Source organism: Salvelinus namaycush, unplaced genomic scaffold (genome assembly GCF_016432855.1).
Source record: "Salvelinus namaycush isolate Seneca unplaced genomic scaffold, SaNama_1.0 Scaffold3328, whole genome shotgun sequence".
In the NCBI taxonomy this organism is placed as follows: domain Eukaryota; kingdom Metazoa; phylum Chordata; class Actinopteri; order Salmoniformes; family Salmonidae; genus Salvelinus; species Salvelinus namaycush.
Genome location: NW_024060262.1, coordinates 855 through 19,975, shown reverse-complemented (window position 1 = coordinate 19,975; position 19,121 = coordinate 855). Strand labels below are relative to the sequence as shown.

At 47.1% G+C, this 19,121-nt stretch overlaps 1 protein-coding gene across 1 annotated transcript; it reads right to left on the bottom strand.

Annotated features, from left to right (window-relative positions):
- Positions 1-2,703: 2,703 nt before the first annotated feature.
- On the bottom strand, positions 2,704-12,039 carry LOC120040186 (E3 ubiquitin-protein ligase KCMF1-like; the record flags this gene model as incomplete). The annotated part of the gene is made up of 6 exons (XM_038985434.1): positions 2,704-4,333; positions 4,466-4,677; positions 4,946-5,034; positions 6,117-6,291; positions 7,585-7,686; positions 11,509-12,039. Coding segments are annotated over 6 exons (1,398 nt in total), but the record flags the coding sequence as incomplete, so codon positions are not given.
- Positions 12,040-19,121: the final 7,082 nt, after the last annotated feature.

Below are 19,121 nucleotides of genomic sequence, written 5' to 3'. Positions count from 1 at the left end.
CCTTTGACAAACACCGAGTTGCTCTGGGGGCTATGAAGGCTTATTCCTGCCAACATTTTGGCATTAATCTGCTTCCATAGATTGACCCCCTTTTGGAACACACTTGGTCATTCTTATTTTCATGCATTCTCAGTCCTGATAGGCTGACAGGGATGCACCGCTCAAGGTAGAGAGGGACCACATTTTGATCAATCAATATTAGCTACCGATCATCAATCAAAACAATAACCAATGGCTGATGTAGTTGCCAATTGGGAGTTGGTGACAGTTTGTTACCCACAGGAGGTTGGTGGCACCTTAATCGGGGAGGACGGGCTCGTGGTAATGACTGGAGCGGAATCAGTGGACTGGTATCAAAGACGCGGTTTCCATGGTTTCCAGGTGTTTGATGCCGTTCCATTTGCTCCGTTCCAGACATTATTATGAGCCGTCCTCCACTCAGCAGCCTCCTGTGTTGTTACCATGCCGATGTGTGATAGCAGACAGCCAACCCCTCTCAGGTGTTCTGCGGGAACGGAACAGAATGTGCCAAAGGGTTTATTTTCTGAACGTAATATTAGATCAAGCTGCTTGCTTGTTGTGAAGGTGTGACTGCACCGCTGTCTCTCTCTGTAGAGACACTGTTCTTCTCAGGGTGGATGGGTGTAATGGTATTGTCTCCCCACAGAGTGGCGCTGTTGCTTTAGCCCAGAAAACCAGACTGAATCACGCTACGTTTTAGAATTGTTTCACTACTGTAACAAAGGGAGTTGAATTCAGGTTGGATTTCCAGGCTAGCACTGCTGCTGCTCCCGAGGATGAAACGGTTCCAGACCTCACTTTGTCCACTAGGTAGCGCTAGCTGTCTCTACTGAGGGTGCAGACAGGGCTTTTGTCCACTAGGTATTGCTAGCTGTCTACTGCTCGATGTCGTCTTTATACTGCTTCACTGTTTAACCCGTTTGATAATCAGTCCCTCCTCCAAGCCTGAGCTTCAGCTAAGACTAAAGCTCTTCTGACTTGCATAATAATTGTACCGTAAAGTTTTAAGTTGAAATGTTTTTGTGGAAAAAAAAAAGAAAAAAAATTGTCTGCATTTAAAAACAAAAAATGAAATTACGGGAATTAAAATTACAAAGCATACCAAACAGCGAGTTGTGGGTGTGGTTATTGTGTGGTGTAGGTGTGGTCTGAGAGAAGAAGGTGTGGCATAGTATTCAATGGGCATTTTGTTATCCATTATAAAAGGTTGGCTCAGCGATATGGATATAAACCGTGGAACGACTACGTTTGTTGTCACGCAACGATCACACGCCATCTTTATGGCACGCCTATAACTGCACTAACCGAGGTAAGGTCTACACTTGATTTGTTCTTTTCGACAACATCTGTAGTTCCATCACATCACCGAGTTTCCCTTTTAAATTGGGCTCCCGCGTAGCGCAGCAGTCCCTGGCTTGTATCATATCCAGTCCCGTAGGACGGCGCACAATTGGCCCAGCGTCGTTCGGGTTTGGCCGTCAATTTACATAAGAATTTGTTTTTAACTGACTTGCCTTGTTAAGTAAAAGGTTTAATTGAAATGCACGGTCTATAGATTAATTGTCTCTTTATGACATTTTTCTTTTGTTGTGTTTATGACGACGCATTATGCTTTTCTTTAAAGGGTACGCTCTGCCGCTCTGGGCACGTTTAGATAGTGCCTCGCCGTTTGGTGCATCATTAATACAACCCTGGTTTTAAAAGAACCCGAATATCCTCAATCTGACGTTTTTATAGAAACAACTCATCTCCTTTAGGTTCTACTTGGGCATATGTGACCTGATATTAAAATGTTAATTACTTTGCTCTAATGTTGATGTGAAAAAGAGAAGAGGCCATTTAGTGTTGTTGCAATGGGAGCCCTAGGATGGACACCCACTTGTAGTGTTTAACATATAGTGCTCATATTAAGTTTTTTTTCCATTAGTGTCCCTATGGTAACAGCTTGGAATGCTGGCGCAGTCACACCATTGCCGAGCAACGAGAGGTAGCATCACAAAGGAAACGTCCCAAATGGAACCCTATTGTCTTTAGAGTGCCCTACTTTTGACCAGGGCCCATAGCGCTCTGGTCAAAAGATAGGGCACTATATAGAGAATAGGGTGCCACTTGGAGCGTATGCAGACTGAAGAGAAGAGGCAATCTCATTCTTACCAAGTGGCCATCAGTCTGATCCCCAGGCCATCATTGTAAATGACAATTTGTTCTTTACCGACTCGCCTGGTTACATTAATAAAAAATGAATTGAACATGTCGCAGTCCCCCCCCCCACGGTCTTATACGTTCAGACTGCTCTTTATAGCTAGACATCATATAGAAACCTACAACTAACAGACTCCCTTCATAGGTATGCTGGCACTTTCAGAATAACAAGTGTGAGGGATGAAGATTGTCAACCAATACCTACTGTATGGTTAGTTTCAACCCAGGCCTAGTTCTCCTGTCATTCTTTCTAGTGTAGTCGTTCAGCAGACGCTCTTATTCAGAGAGACTTACAGGAGCAATTAGGGTTAAGTGCCTTACTCAAGAGCACAGACAGATTTTCTCTCTCACCAGCTCAGGGATTCGAACCAGTGGCCTTTCGGTTACTGGCCCAACGCTCTTACCTGCTGCAAAATAGATCCTCTATTCTACAGAATAGTGACTGGGATGTCACATTTAGGAGTCTCTAGACAGCGATGGTGTAGTTCATTTTACATCCAAAACTATTTTATTGTCCTCGTCCAAGTTGAACAGTTTACCCTGTCTTTTAGCATTTTCCAAAAAACACCAAAAACATGTAATCATACATTGCATTTGTTAAAAGGTAGCATTGGAGGCATACAAAAGGTCTTCTTGCCCAGAGAAACCATACAGGATTCTCTCCAGTCACTCTGTTTAGCATCTCTGCAATAGAGGAATACCGTCAGTCAGAGGGGGGGGGGGGGGGGGACTATGTAAACTGGCAGGAGAGAACGGTGTCATAAAGTACTGATCTAGGATCAGCAACCTCCCCCATGTCTGTCCATATAAATCAACCATTGTGATGTAAAAGCTGAAAGTGATTCTATAGCAAACACTCCCTACTTTCAGACGTGCCTTTTAGGGGAAAAAACACTCCTTTTTATACCAGTCTTGTGGTCCTTCTGTAGTGTTATGCATACTGTATGAAGCTTCTCTCTGGATATGCAACTCAAACTGAGCCACAGGTCAGTTGGCATAAAGCAAAAGGTCACATGGCACCGTAAGTGATGTTATACGTGGTAGGAACTAAACCATTCAATCAACAGTCTCTGAGGAGAGAATGATTTGTGTAGAACTAAAATCACCCCCTTATAATTGACAGAGCAGGAAGGGAAGACCGAACACATATGTTATCCTATAGGACCAAAGACATCTCTATGATGATAACTGACAGCAGTTTAATATGGAACAGTGACTGTAGTTGAGAAGAGGGCACACAGTGAACAATCTGGACGTGCCAACGTTTGTGGCAAACCATCAAAGTAGGTTTTCATAAATATCCAGGAACACAGAGGCGTAGGAGGAGAGAATCTGGGAAGACGTCCCCTATCCCTTAAAACCCATTGGAGGGACTTCTGGCCTTCTTATCCAATGGGTTTTGAGGAGACGAGGAGTATGCAATTGAGATCTTCCGTCTGTCTGTCCTGTGTGTCTGGACTACTTTATGATAATAAATGATCAAGCTGCTACCTACCCATCTATCTGACCTACGTTCACCTGCTGGGGGCAAGCAGTCAAACACGGCTTCATGTGGAGTTGATTATCCCCTTTCTTTCATAAACATTTATATAGATGTATTATAAAATTGTTCTATTTCCTCTTGCTCACAACACTCGCTCTCTCACGTTCACATTCTGTGTCCTGTCATGTACACATCATAATTGGTGGGGGGGGGGGGGGGGGGTGACATGAGATGACAATCCCCCACTCAGAAAAAAGAAAACAAGTATTTTCTTTCTCCGTTGGCGGTTGGACATGTAACGGCAACGGTGGTTGGTGGTTTTAAACTTTGTAGTGGTGCTACGGCAACGCCGGGGGACGCTGCTCATTCTTCACTTCTCGGAGGTTGAGGTTCTCCAGCGCCACGTCTAAGGTCATGACCCCCACGCAGCCCATATCTTCGAAGGCAGCGAAGGCATCCGAGCCTCGCGTCACGGCATCGTGGTAGTCACGGAGATCGTCGTCTTCGCTGTGGTCGGGATTGGCTATCAGGGTGGAGAGGAGGAGCTCCGTGACGAAGAGAGAGCGGTCCGCCCACTGGCCCTCACATAGCTGGCGCTCCGCCTCCGACAACCTCGGCTCACTCAGTCTGGAGGAGGAAGGGGGGGGACAAATGGAGCTCTATTACAAAAACAATCCATCACCCACATGTAACAGGCAGACAAGCCTCTCGCTCAAGACAATAACTAGTATAAATGAAGTGTAGCAGACAGTTGCCAACCTGTTGAGAAGGAACTGGGAGGTGCTGCTCTGTGTGTTGGGCTCCTGCTGCTCCGGGTTGGGACTAAGGTTGTTGAAGGAGTTGGAGCCAGGGTTGGCGTTGTGATTCCCTGCGTGGTTAGAGGTGCGGCTGCCGCGTTGAGAGGTGCCCCGGGCCGTCTCCAACTGCTGTCTGGTAGCCTGGGTCTGCTGCCAATCCACCTGGAGCTGCATCTACAGGACGAGGTGATGAGGACGAAGAAGACAGAAGTGGGAGGAGAAGATGAAGACAGGAAGGAGGAAGTGAGGAACAAGAAGTCGGAGAAGACAATGAAGAGTTAAAGTGCTTCACTCAAGGGCATAAATGGCAGAAGAATGGCATAATTGCATCATAGATTCTAGGCTACTGATACCAACAACCGGAGGGCTCTGGGATTCTCCGTCGGAGCTGGGATTCGAACTGTCGACCCTCTGGTTGCTGACCCTCCTCTGGACTACAAACCTGGAGCTGCTGTAGCTGAGAGGCTGAAGGACCTGAACTCAGCTGGCTGCCCGCCGACCTACGCACCCCCGACAACTGGGACAGCAGCTCTGCGAGGCGTGGGGAGGAAGTGAAATAAAAATGTCATTTCTGTCTGTCCATGTGGCAGTCTCTGGGCCAGTGCCAGCCATTAAAAAACAGCAGTGGCAACTCCCTAGTCCTTGCCGATGAGCATACCCATAACATGATGCAGCCACCGCCATTCTTGAAAATATGAAGTGGTACTCAGTGATGTGTTGTGTTTGCCCCAAACATAACGCTTTGGTATTCAGGACATAGTTATTTTCTCTGCCAAAATGTTTTGCAGTTTTACTTAAGTGCATTATTGCAAACAGGCTACATGTGTTGGAATATTTGTATTCTGTACAGGCTTCCCTTTCACACAGTCATTTAGGTTAGTATTGTGGAGTAACTATGATGTTGCTCCACCCTTAAGAAAAAAACTATCACAGCCATTAAACTCTGTTTTAAAGTTACCGTTGGCATCACAGTAAAATGCCAGTAGTTTCCTTCCTCTCCGGCAACTGAGTTAGGAAGGACGCCTGTATCTCTGTAGTGACTGGATGTATTGATACACCATCCAAAGTGTAATTAATAACTTCACCATGCTCAAAGGGATATTCAATGTTTGTTTTTTTCCCCCCATCTATCAATAGGTGCCCTTCTTTGCGAGGCATTGGGAAACCCTGGTCTTTGTGGTTGAATCTGTTTGAAATTCACTACTTGACAGAGACCTTCCAAATAATTGTATGTGTGGTACAGAGATGAGGTAGTCATTAAAAATAAATCATGTTAACTTATTGTACAGAGTCCATGCAACATTATGTTAAATTGTTAAGCAAATGTTTACTCCTTGAACTTATTTAGGCTTGCCATAAAAGGAATTGAATACTTGACTCAAGACATTTCAGTTTTTCATTTGTAAAAAAAAATCTAAAATCATAATTCCACTTTGACAGTATGGTGTATTGTGGGTAGACCAGTGATTCAATCCATTTTAAATTATGTCTGTAATGTAACAATGTGGAAAAAGTCAAGGGGTGTGAATACATTGTAAATATATTTCGTAGAACAGAATGCTTCTGTATTAGGCTGCGTCATCTCCAAACCAACCCCCGTCCCCCAGCCCTACCTCCTATAGGATCCATGGCCTCCCTGTTGGAGCTCTGCGTAGAGGTCTGTGTGGTAGAGCTCCCCCCGGAGGTTGACGAGGTGAAGTGCATGTTGGATCGACGGGCCCTCTGCCCCCCCAGACCCCGACCCGGGTGGATCATCCGACGCACGTGCCGCACCCCGCTCGACTCATCGTGGAGCAACACAGTCAAGGAACATCATGGACATGTCATGAATATACACAGAATAAAAACATGTAAATAAAAAGATCCCAGAAATGTTCCATACGCACAAAAAGCTTCTCAAACTATTGTGCCCAGATATATTTACATTCCTGTTAGTATGCATTTCTCCTTTGCCAAGATAATCCATCCATCTGACAGGTGTGGCATATCAAGAAGCATGATCATTACACAGGTGCACCTTGTGCTGGGACAATAAAAAGGCCACTAAAATGTGCAGTTATGTCACAACAAAGCCACAGCGTGCAATTGGCATGCTGACTACAGAAATGTCCACCAGAGCTGTTGCCAGAGAATTGAATGTTCATTTCTCTACCATAGGCTGCCTCCAATATCGTTATTTTTTTTTATAGAATTTGACAGTAGGTCCAACATGCCTCAACCACAGACCACGCATATGGAGTCGTGTGGGCGAGTGGATTGCTGATGTCAATGTTGTAAACAGAGTGCCCCATTGTGGCGATGCCGTTATTGCATGGGCAAGCATAAGCTACTGACAAACAATTGCATTTTATCGATGGCAATTTGAATGCACAGAGATGAGGCCCATTATTATTGTAAGGTGTCCGTGAGCAACACATGTTTATTCCCAGTCATGTGAAATCCATAGATTAGTGCCTAATGTATTATTTCAATGGACTGATTTTCTTATGAACTGTAATTCGGTAAAATCTTTGAAATTGTTGCATTTATATTTTTGTTTAGTATATACACACACACACCTTCCCAATGACTACAGTTCAGTTGTGGTTTGCTGATATCACTGGTCGCCATCCTCTGTCAGATTACATTTTTTGAAGAGAGAGGGCGGGACGCGAGAATCAACCAATTCTTAGTGGCTAGCTAGCCCTATTGACTTACTATGGGGTTGTCATCTACACACGTCAGTGGGTATTATAGGCAGGTAAACATGTCAAAATGAAACATTTATTAACGTATCAAGATAGGATATGAGATATGAAGAGGCAAAGTCAGTTTATTTTCTCTCTTCAGCCCAAACAATGTTCGCCACTGATTTTAGAGAAATTTTGCGTTTGTGTTTTGTGGTTACGTCATATTTATGTCCATGCTTTTCATTGAAGTTTGCGTCGATGCATGCTTTGAAAATGTTTACAAGCGGAGTACGCATCCAAGAAAGGCCTCCATTTTTGCATACTTTGATTCGGACTCATTCTCCGACTGATTCATGCTCCTCGGAAGAACGGTAGTATGCATATTGAGAAAGACCCTGAGAGTAAAGGATATCAAGTCTCTGGGTGCTCTGTGTTCAAGTGTGAGATGAGCAGCAAAGTCGTCTGTCACGTGATTAGGATCTCCGCCAGGCAGCACAACACATATGGGACAGATCTGGAGAGGGAGAGAGAGAGAGAACCAAGGGTTGGAACCAAAAATGATTTTCCAATCGTTCGTCCTGTTCCACTGTTCTGGCCAGCAAAATAAATGTTCTGAACCCGAAAATAAACGTTTATATAATTCCTTTTCTAAAACATTAACATTTACCTCGACATTAAAATGATCTACCAATCAGTGCAGACAGAGCAGCTTGCTATGGAGTGGGCAAGCGGTTTACATGCATTGGACAGACAAGTGTAGGGCGCTAGATGCAAATGAATTTTTGCGGGTGGGGAAAGGGTGGAAGACAAGCCTTGACTTGAAGCACTCGGCATCTTGTTATGACATGCGTTATCTGGCCCACAGAATTATACCTACGGAGGAACAGCTTCTATGAAGTTCAGTTGGCAGGTAGCCTAGTGGTTAGAGCGTTGGGCCAGTAACAAAGGTTGCTAGATCGAATCCTAGAGCTGACAAGGTAAAAATCTGTCGTTCTGCCCCTGAACAACCCACTGTTTCCCGATAGGCGGTCATTGTAAATAACAATTTGTTCTTAACTGACTTGCCTAGTTAAATAAAAAAACCTTGGAACTTCAGAGAGCTGGCTTAACAAGCTTGTGTGCAGAGCACCGCCAGAATATAAAATACCTTTTTGTAGTTAATGAATCCAATGTGAAACATAAGGATACTATAGTTAACGAGCAATGAAAAAAGTTAATCCACTCGAATTTAAAAAAAAATCTCCCTAATTTCTGATTCACGCTAGTAACGTCAGTAGGCTACGCTTTGCAGGGGGAGGGGCAGGTAGCCTACACAGGCACACTACAGCTGTCGCAGACAAAAAAAATAAAAAATATCTTGGTCGACCGAAAGACCATGAAGCTGGTTGAGAGAATGCCAAGAGTGTGCAAAGCTGTCATCAAGGCAAAGGGTGGCTACTTTCAAATATATTTAGATTTGTTTAAACACTTTTTGGGTTACGACATGATTCCATGTGTGTTATTTCATAGTTTTGATGTCTTCACTATTATTCTACAATGTAGAAAATAGTTACAAATAAAAGACAAATCCTTGAATGAATAGGTGTCCAAACTTTTGACTGGTACACACACAGGTCAAGGAGTATTTCAGACCTGACTTTTTCCACATTTTGTTACATTACAGCCTTATTCAAAAAATTTGCCCCCCCTCAATCTACCCCCAAAATATCCCACGATAACAAAGCAAAAACAGGGTAGAAATTGCTAATTTACTTAAAAAATATATTTGAAATATCACATTTACATAAGTATTCAGACCCTTTACTCAGTACTTTGTTGAAGAACCTTTGGCAGCGATTACAGTCTTGAGTCTTCTTGGGAATGACGCTATAAGCTTAGCAAACCTGTATTTGGGGAGTTTCTCCCATTCTTCTCTGCAGATCCTCTCAAGCTCTGTCAGGTTGGATGGGGAGCAATGCTGCACAGCTATTTTCAAGTCTCTCCAGAGATGTTCGATCGGGTTCAAGTCCGGGCTCTGGCTGGGCCACTCAAGGACATTCAGAGACTTGTCCCAAAGCCACTCCTACGTTGCCTTGGCTGTGTGCTTAGGGTCGTTGTCCTGTTGGAAGGTGAACCTTCACCCCAGTCTGAGGTTCATCAAGGAGCCCTCTCCACTTTGCTCCGTTCCGCTTTGCCTCGATCCTGACTAGTCTCCCAGTCCCTGCCGCTGAAAAACATCCCCACAGCATGATACTGTCACAAGCATGCTTCACCGTAGGGATGGTGCCAGGTTTCCTTCAGACGTGACACTCTACGGACAATTACTTTGACCTTATGGCTTGGTTTTTGCTCTGACATGCACTGTCAACTGTGGGACCTTACATAGACAGGTGTGTGCATTTCCAAATCATGTCCAATCAAATCATGTCCAATAGAATTTACCACAGGTGGACTCCAATCAAGTTGTAGAAACATCTCTAGGATGATCAATGGAAACAAGATGAACCTGAGCTCAATTTCGAGTCTCATAGTAAAGGGTCTGAATACTTATGTAAATAAGTTTATTTTTATTTTTTTATAAATGAGCAAAAATGAATAAAAAACGATTTGCTTTGTCATTATGGGGTAGTGTGTGTAAATTGAACATTGATTAAATAAATAAATGTCTTTCCTCAAACAAGGCTGTAACGTAACAAAATGTGGAAGGGAAGGGGTCTGAATACTTTCCAAATGCACTGTATATATCATGTTTTAATAAAATCAACTGATTGTCTGGTGCTGCTTGATGAAATAAGACAAATGACTCAAGAGGGAGCCAGAGATAACCAATAGAGACTAATCTTAACCTGACAGACCATCCTCCTCCTACTGGCTTTCGCAGATTCTGCCTTTGCTCTCCTGAAGTTGCCGGTATTAGGCTACATGATTAGTCGGCAATCTTTTTTTCACGTGGAACGCCAATTTATCTTACCATTTCTACCAATCTGTGTGCCAGTCATGGTTTTTGTATGCCCATTTTTCGTGGAACAGTTTCATTTAATTTATAATAATGCCTTCGTATTTCAAAATCATTGTCATGTGGTGTGAATCATTCTATCCAAATTAAAACAATACAAACCTAAAAATGTACTTCTATTTCCAAACTACATAAAGCCAACAAATAAAAAAACATTGCAGCCTTCTGGTAAAAAGAATATCCTATAAATCACATTGGCTACACATGGCCTGTCTGCAACGAACTTGCAACATTGTATCAACTAACAACTTGTGCCAGCTGGAGCTGCATTAGCAAACTTGCAACATTGTATCAACTATCAACTTGTGCCAGCTGGAGCTGCATTAGCAAACTAGCAACATTGTATCAACTATCAACTTGTGCCAGCTGGAGCTGCATTAGCAAACTTGCAACATTGTATCAACTATCAACTTGTGCCAGCTGGAGCTGCATTAGCAAACTTGCAACATTGTATCAACTATCAACATTGTATCAAATATTGTGGGCCCTCAGTTTCCTGAGCCAGTAAGGTCAAGACAGACACAGCTGTAGGTTATTTAACACAAGGCTAATCGCTCATCAGGTATACCTATTTTAATGATGTTTCCACTCGATCAGAACATGGCATTTATATGCCAGGTAGCGTATAGGTCTACTTCTATGTGTAATCAGGTCCTTACTCAACATTGTCTTGTTTGGAGAGCACCTGTCAATGACTAAATTGACAAAACTCATAAATAGAATGAAATAAACCACAACTTGTTTTTCCACTAGTGTATCATAGGTTGTGGGCTCTGCAAACATCGTTAGAACAGTAAAAGATTAGAATAATAATATATTGAATGCATTAACATAAATTAGCATAACTAAAACAAATCAAGTTTATTTTATAGCCCTTCGTACATCAGCTAATATCGAAGTGCTGTACAGAAACCCAGCCTAAAACCCCAAACAGCAAGCAATGCAGGTGTAGAAGCACGGTGGCTAGGAAAAACTCCCTAGAAAGGCCAAAACCTAGGAAGCAACCTAGAGAGGAACCAGGCTATGAGGGGTGGCCAGTCCTCTCCTGGCTGTGCCGGGTAGAGATTATAACACATGGCCAAGATGTTCAAGCGTTCATAGATGACCAGCAGGGTCAAATAATAAATCACATAGGTCCTTCAAAGGCATTTCAATATTTTGTCTTACAATCCACATCTCAATTATCTCCAACCTTTAAAATCTTTTACCCCGTCTCCTCCCCTTCATCTACACTGATAGAAGTGGATTTAACAAACAGACATCAATAAAAACGGATCATAACTTTAAACTGGTCAGGGTGTCACGGAAAGAGCCAGTGTTCCTAATGTTTTGTCCACTCACCACCTCTGAGGAGGTCTCTGTGTGCTCTGCACCAACGTGCTCCTGTAGAGAAGTCACCGTGTAGCCCATCCTGCCACAGTAGGGACAGGTGAAGGCCTGGGGCTGCTCCACCGAGAAGGACTCTCCCCCATAATACAGGTCTGGAAGGGAAGAGCACGGTGTAATGGTTAGACAGTAGGGACAGGTGAAGGCCTGGGGCTGCTCCACCGAGAAGGACTCTCCCCCATAATACAGGTCTGGAAGGGAAGAGCACGGTGTAATGGTTAGACAGTAGGGACAGGTGAAAGCCTGGGGCTGCTCCACCGAGAAGGACCCCCGTAATACAGGTCTGGAAGGGAAGAGCACGGTGTAATGGTTAGACAGTAGGGACAGGTGAAGGCCTGGGGCTGCTCCACCGAGAAGGACTCTCCCCCATAATACAGGTCTGGAAGGGAAGAGCACGGTGTAATGGTTAGACAGTAGGGACAGGTGAAAGCCTGGGGCTGCTCCACCGAGAAGGACCCCCGTAATACAGGTCTGGAAGGGAAGAGCACGGTGTAATGGTTAGACAGTAGGGACAGGTGAAGGCCTGGGGCTGCTCCACCGAGAAGGACTCTCCCCCATAATACAGGTCTGGAAGGGAAGAGCACGGTGTAATGGTTAGACAGTAGGGACAGGTGAAGGCCTGGGGCTGCTCCCCCATAATACAGGTCTGGAAGGGAAGAGCACGGTGTAATGGTTAGACAGTAGGGACAGGTGAAGGCCTGGGGCTGCTCCACCGAGAAGGACTCTCCCCCATAATACAGGTCTGGAAGGGAAGAGCACGGTGTAATGGTTAGACAGTAGGGACAGGTGAAAGCCTGGGGCTGCTCCACCGAGAAGGACCCCCGTAATACAGGTCTGGAAGGGAAGAGCACGGTGTAATGGTTAGACAGTAGGGACAGGTGAAGGCCTGGGGCTGCTCCACCGAGAAGGACTCTCCCCCATAATACAGGTCTGGAAGGGAAGAGCACGGTGTAATGGTTAGACAGTAGGGACAGGTGAAAGCCTGGGGCTGCTCCACCGAGAAGGACCCCCGTAATACAGGTCTGGAAGGGAAGAGCACGGTGTAATGGTTAGACAGTAGGGACAGGTGAAGGCCTGGGGCTGCTCCACCGAGAAGGACTCTCCCCCATAATACAGGTCTGGAAGGGAAGAGCACGGTGTAATGGTTAGACAGTAGGGACAGGTGAAGGCCTGGGGCTGCTCCCCCATAATACAGGTCTGGAAGGGAAGAGCACGGTGTAATGGTTAGACAGTAGGGACAGGTGAAAGCCTGGGGCTGCTCCACCGAGAAGGACCCCCGTAATACAGGTCTGGAAGGGAAGAGCACGGTGTAATGGTTAGACAGTAGGGACAGGTGAAGGCCTGGGGCTGCTCCCCCATAATACAGGTCTGGAAGGGAAGAGCACGGTGTAATGGTTAGACAGTAGGGACAGGTGAAGGCCTGGGGCTGCTCCCCCATAATACAGGTCTGGAAGGGAAGAGCACGGTGTAATGGTTAGGAGTAGGAGACAGGGTTAGGGAGGAGGAGACAGGGTTAGACAGTAGGGAACAGCAGAGGTTAGGGAGGAGGAGACAGGGTTAGTCAGTAGGGAACAGCAGAGGTTAGGGAGTAGGAGACAGGGTTAGACAGTAGGGAACAGCAGAGGTTAGGGAGTAGGAGACAGGGTTAGACAGTAGGGAACAGCAGAGGTTAGGGAGGAGGAGACAGGGTTAGACAGTATGGAACAGCAGAGGTTAGGGAGTAGGAGACAGGGTTAGACAGTATAGAACAGCAGAGGTTAGGGAGGAGGAGACAGGGTTAGACAGTAGGGAACAGCAGAGGTTAGGGAGTAGGAGACAGGGTTAGACAGTAGGGAACAGCAGAGGTTAGGGAGTAGGAGACAGGGTTAGACAGTATAGAACAGCAGAGGTTAGGGAGGAGGAGACAGGGTTAGACAGTAGGGAACAGCAGAGGTTAGGGAGGAGGAGACAGGGTTAGACAGTATAGAACAGCAGAGGTTAGGGAGGAGGAGACAGGGTTAGGGAGGAGGAGACAGGGTTAGACAGTAGGGAACAGCAGAGGTTAGGGAGTAGGAGACAGGGTTAGACAGTAGGGAACAGCAGAGGTTAGGGAGGAGGAGACAGGGTTAGACAGTAGGGAACAGCAGAGGTTAGGGAGTAGGAGACAGGGTTAGACAGTATAGAACAGCAGAGGTTAGGGAGGAGGAGACAGGGTTAGACAGTAGGGAACAGCAGAGGTTAGGGAGGAGGAGACAGGGTTAGACAGTATAGAACAGCAGAGGTTAGGGAGGAGGAGACAGGGTTAGACAGTATAGAACAGCAGAGGTTAGGGAGGAGGAGACAGGGTTAGACAGTAGGGAACAGCAGAGGTTAGGGAGGAGGAGACAGGGTTAGGGAGGAGGAGACAGGGTTAGTCAGTAGGGAACAGCAGAGGTTAGGGAGGAGGAGACAGGGTTAGACAGTATAGAACAGCAGAGGTTAGGGAGTAGGAGACAGGGTTAGACAGTAGGGAACAGCAGAGGTTAGGGAGGAGGAGACAGGAGACAGGGTTAGGGAGGAGGAGACAGGGTTAGACAGTAGGGAACAGCAGAGGTTAGGGAGTAGGAGACAGGGTTAGACAGTAGGGAACAGCAGAGGTTAGGGAGGAGGAGACAGGGTTAGACAGTAGGGAACAGCAGAGGTTAGGGAGTAGGAGACAGGGTTAGACAGTATAGAACAGCAGAGGTTAGGGAGGAGGAGACAGGGTTAGACAGTAGGGAACAGCAGAGGTTAGGGAGGAGGAGACAGGGTTAGACAGTATGGAACAGCAGAGGTTAGGGAGTAGGAGACAGGGTTAGACAGTAGGGAACAGCAGAGGTTAGGGAGGAGGAGACAGGGTTAGACAGTAGGGAACAGCAGGTTAGGGAGGAGGAGACAGGGTTAGACAGTATAGAACAGCAGAGGTTAGGGAGGAGGAGACAGGGTTAGACAGTATAGAACAGCAGAGGTTAGGGAGGAGGAGACAGGGTTAGACAGTATAGAACAGCAGAGGTTAGGGAGGAGGAGACAGGGTTAGACAGTAGGGAACAGCAGAGGTTAGGGAGTAGGAGACAGGGTTAGACAGTAGGGAACAGCAGAGGTTAGGGAGGAGGAGACAGGGTTAGACAGTAGGGAACAGCAGAGGTTAGGGAGGAGGAGACAGGGTTAGACAGTATAGAACAGCAGAGGTTAGGGAGTAGGAGACAGGGTTAGACAGTAGGGAACAGCAGAGGTTAGAGAGTAGGAGACAGGGTTAGACAGTAGGGAACAGCAGAGGTTAGGGAGGAGGAGACAGGGTTAGGGAGGAGGAGACAGGGTTAGACAGTATAGAACAGCAGAGGTTAGGGAGGAGGAGACAGGGTTAGACAGTAGGGAACAGCAGAGGTTAGGGAGTAGGAGACAGGGTTAGACAGTAGGGAACAGCAGAGGTTAGGGAGTAAGAGACAGGGTTAGACAGTATAGAACAGCAGAGGTTAGGGAGTAGGAGACAGGGTTAGACAGTATAGAACAGCAGAGGTTAGGGAGGAGGAGACAGGGTTAGACAGTATAGAACAGCAGAGGTTAGGGAGGAGGAGACAGGGTTAGACAGTATAGAACATCAGAGGTTAGGGAGGAGGAGACAGGGTTAGACAGTAGGGAACAGCAGAGGTTAGGGAGGAGGAGACAGGGTTAGACAGTAGGGAACAGCAGAGGTTAGGGAGTAGGAGACAGGGTTAGACAGTAGGGAACAGCAGAGGTTAGGGAGTAGGAGACAGGGTTAGACAGTAGGGAACAGCAGAGGTTAGGGAGGAGGAGACAGGGTTAGACAGTATAGAACAGCAGAGGTTAGGGAGTAGGAGACAGGGTTAGACAGTATAGAACAGCAGAGGTTAGGGAGGAGGAGACAGGGTTAGACAGTAGGGAACATCAGAGGTTAGGGAGGAGGAGACAGGGTTAGACAGTAGGGAACAGCAGAGGTTAGGGAGTAGGAGACAGGGTTAGACAGTATAGAACAGCAGAGGTTAGGGAGGAGGAGACAGGGTTAGACAGTAGGGAACAGCAGAGGTTAGGGAGGAGGAGACAGGGTTAGACAGTAGGGAACAGCAGAGGTTAGGGAGTAGGAGCCGGGTTAGACAGTATAGAACAGCAGAGGTTAGGGAGGAGGAGACAGGGTTAGACAGTATGGAACAGCAGAGGTTAGGGAGTAGGAGACAGGGTTAGACAGTAGGGAACAGCAGAGGTTAGGGAGTAGGAGACAGGGTTAGACAGTAGGGAACAGCAGAGGTTAGGGAGGAGGAGACAGGGTTAGACAGTAGGGAACAGCAGAGGTTAGGGAGTAGGAGACAGGGTTAGGGAGGAGGAGACAGGGTTAGACAGTAGGGAACAGCAGAGGTTAGGGAGTAGGAGACAGGGTTAGGGAGGAGGAGACAGGGTTAGACAGTAGGGAACAGCAGAGGTTAGGGAGTAGGAGACAGGGTTAGTCAGTAGGGAACAGCAGAGGTTAGGGAGGAGGAGACAGGGTTAGACAGTAGGGAACAGCAGAGGTTAGGGAGGAGGAGACAGGGTTAGACAGTAGGGAACAGCAGAGGTTAGGGAGGAGGAGACAGGGTTAGACAGTAGGGAACAGCAGAGGTTAGGGAGGAGGAGACAGGGTTAGACAGTAGGGAACAGCAGAGGTTAGGGAGTAGGAGACAGGGTTAGACAGTAGGGAACAGCAGAGGTTAGGGAGGAGGAGACAGGGTTAGGGAGTAGGAGACAGGGTTAGGGAGTAGGGAACAGCAGAGGTTAGGGAGGAGGAGACAGGGTTAGACAGTAGGGAACAGCAGAGGTTAGGGAGTAGGAGACAGGGTTAGACAGTAGGGAACAGCAGAGGTTAGGGAGTAGGAGACAGGGTTAGACAGTAGGGAACAGCAGAGGTTAGGGAGGAGGAGACAGGGTTAGACAGTAGGGAACAGCAGAGGTTAGGGAGTAGGAGACAGGGTTAGACAGTAGGGAACAGCAGAGGTTAGGGAGGAGGAGACAGGGTTAGACAGTATAGAACAGCAGAGGTTAGGGAGTAGGAGACAGGGTTAGACAGTATGGAACAGCAGAGGTTAGGGAGGAGGAGACAGGGTTAGTCAGTAGGGAACAGCAGAGGTTAGGGAGTAGGAGACAGGGTTAGGGAGTAGGAGACAGGGTTAGACAGTATAGAACAGCAGAGGTTAGGGAGGAGGAGACAGGGTTAGACAGTAGGGAACAGCAGAGGTTAGGGAGGAGGAGACAGGGTTAGACAGTAGGGAACAGCAGAGGTTAGGGAGGAGGAGACAGGGTTAGACAGTAGGGAACAGCAGAGGTTAGGGAGTAGGAGACAGGGTTAGACAGTATAGAACAGCAGAGGTTAGGGAGTAGGAGACAGGAGACAGGGTTAGACAGTAGGGAACAGCAGAGGTTAGGGAGGAGGAGACAGGGTTAGACAGTATGGAACAGCAGAGGTTAGGGAGGAGGAGACAGGGTTAGACAGTAGGGAACAGCAGAGGTTAGGGAGGAGGAGACAGGGTTAGACAGTAGGGAACAGCAGAGGTTAGGGAGGAGGAGACAGGGTTAGACAGTATAGAACAGCAGAGGTTAGGGAGGAGGAGACAGGGTTAGACAGTAGGGAACAGCAGAGGTTAGGGAGGAGGAGACAGGGTTAGTCAGTAGGGAACAGCAGAGGTTAGGGAGTAGGAGACAGGGTTAGACAGTAGGGAACAGCAGAGGTTAGGGAGTAGGAGACAGGGTTAGACAGTATGGAACAGCAGAGGTTAGGGAGTAGGAGACAGGGTTAGACAGTATGGAACAGCAGAGGTTAGGGAGTAGGAGACAGGGTTAGTCAGTAGGGAACAGCAGAGGTTAGGGAGTAGGAGACAGGGTTAGACAGTATAGAACAGCAGAGGTTAGGGAGGAGGAGACAGGGTTAGACAGTATAGAACAGCAGAGGTTAGGGAGGAGGAGACAGGGTTAGACAGTATAGAACAGCAGAGGTTAGGGAGGAGGAGACAGGGTTAGACAGTATAGAACAGCAGAGGTTAGGGAGTAGGAGACAGGGTTAGACAGTATAGAACAGCAGAGGTTAGGGAGGAGGAGACAGGGTTAGACAGTATAGAACAGCAGAGGTTAGGGAGGAGGAGACAGGGTTAGACAGTAGGGAACAGCAGAGGTTAGAGAGGAGGAGACAGGGTTAGACAGTAGGGAACAGCAGAGGTTAGGGAGTAGGAGACAGGGTTAGACAGTAGGGAACAGCAGAGGTTAGGGAGGAGGAGACAGGGTTAGACAGTAGGGAACAGCAGAGGTTAGGGAGGAGGAGACAGGGTTAGACAGTAGGGAACAGCAGAGGTTAGGGAGTAGGAGACAGGGTTAGACAGTATAGAACAGCAGAGGTTAGGGAGGAGGAGACAGGGTTAGACAGTAGGGAACAGCAGAGGTTAGGGAGGAGGAGACAGGGTTAGACAGTATAGAACAGCAGAGGTTAGGGAGGAGGAGACAGGGTTAGACAGTATAGAACAGCAGAGGTTAGGGAGGAGGAGACAGGGTTAGACAGTATAGAACAGCAGAGGTTAGGGAGTAGGAGACAGGGTTAGGGAGGAGGAGACAGGGTTAGACAGTATAGAACAGCAGAGGTTAGGGAGGAGGAGACAGGGTTAGACAGTAGGGAACAGCAGAGGTTAGGGAGTAGGAGACAGGGTTAGACAGTATAGAACAGCAGAGGTTAGGGAGGAGGAGACAGGGTTAGACAGTATAGAACAGCAGAGGTTAGGGAGGAGGAGACAGGGTTAGACAGTATAGAACAGCAGAGGTTAGGGAGTAGGAGACAGGGTTAGACAGTAGGGAACAGCAGAGGTTAGGAGGAGGAGACAGGGTTAGACAGTATAGAACAGCAGAGGTTAGGGAGGAGGAGACAGGGTTAGACAGTAGGGAACAGCAGAGGTTAGGGAGGAGGAGACAGGGTTAGACAGTAGGGAACAGCAGAGGTTAGGGAGGAGGAGACAGGGTTAGTCAGTAGGGAACAGCAGAGGTTAGGGAGGAGGAGACAGGGTTAGACAGTATAGAACAGCAGAGGTTAGGGAGTAGGAGACAGGGTTAGTCAGTAGGGAACAGCAGAGGTTAGGGAGGAGGAGACAGGGTTAGACAGTATAGAACAGCAGAGGTTAGGGAGGAGGAGACAGGGTTAGACAGTAGGGAACAGCAGAGGTTAGGGAGGAGGAGACAGGGTTAGGGAGGAGGAGACAGGGTTAGACAGTATAGAACAGCAGAGGTTAGGAGTAGGAAGACAGGGTTAGACAGTGTAGGGAACAGCAGAGGTTAGGGAGGAGGAACAGGGTTAGACAGTATAGAACAGGAGAGGTTAGAGAGGAGGAGACAGGGTTAGACAGTATAGAACAGCAGAGGTTAGGGAGTAGGAACAGGGTAGACAGTATAGAACAGCAGAGGTTAGGGGAGTAGGAGACAGGGTTAGACAGTAGGGAACAGCAGAGGTTAGGGAGAGGAGACAGGGTTAGACAGTATAGAACAGCAGAGGTTCAGGGAGGAGGGAGACAGGGTTAGACAGTATAGGAACAGCAGAGGTTAGGGAGGAT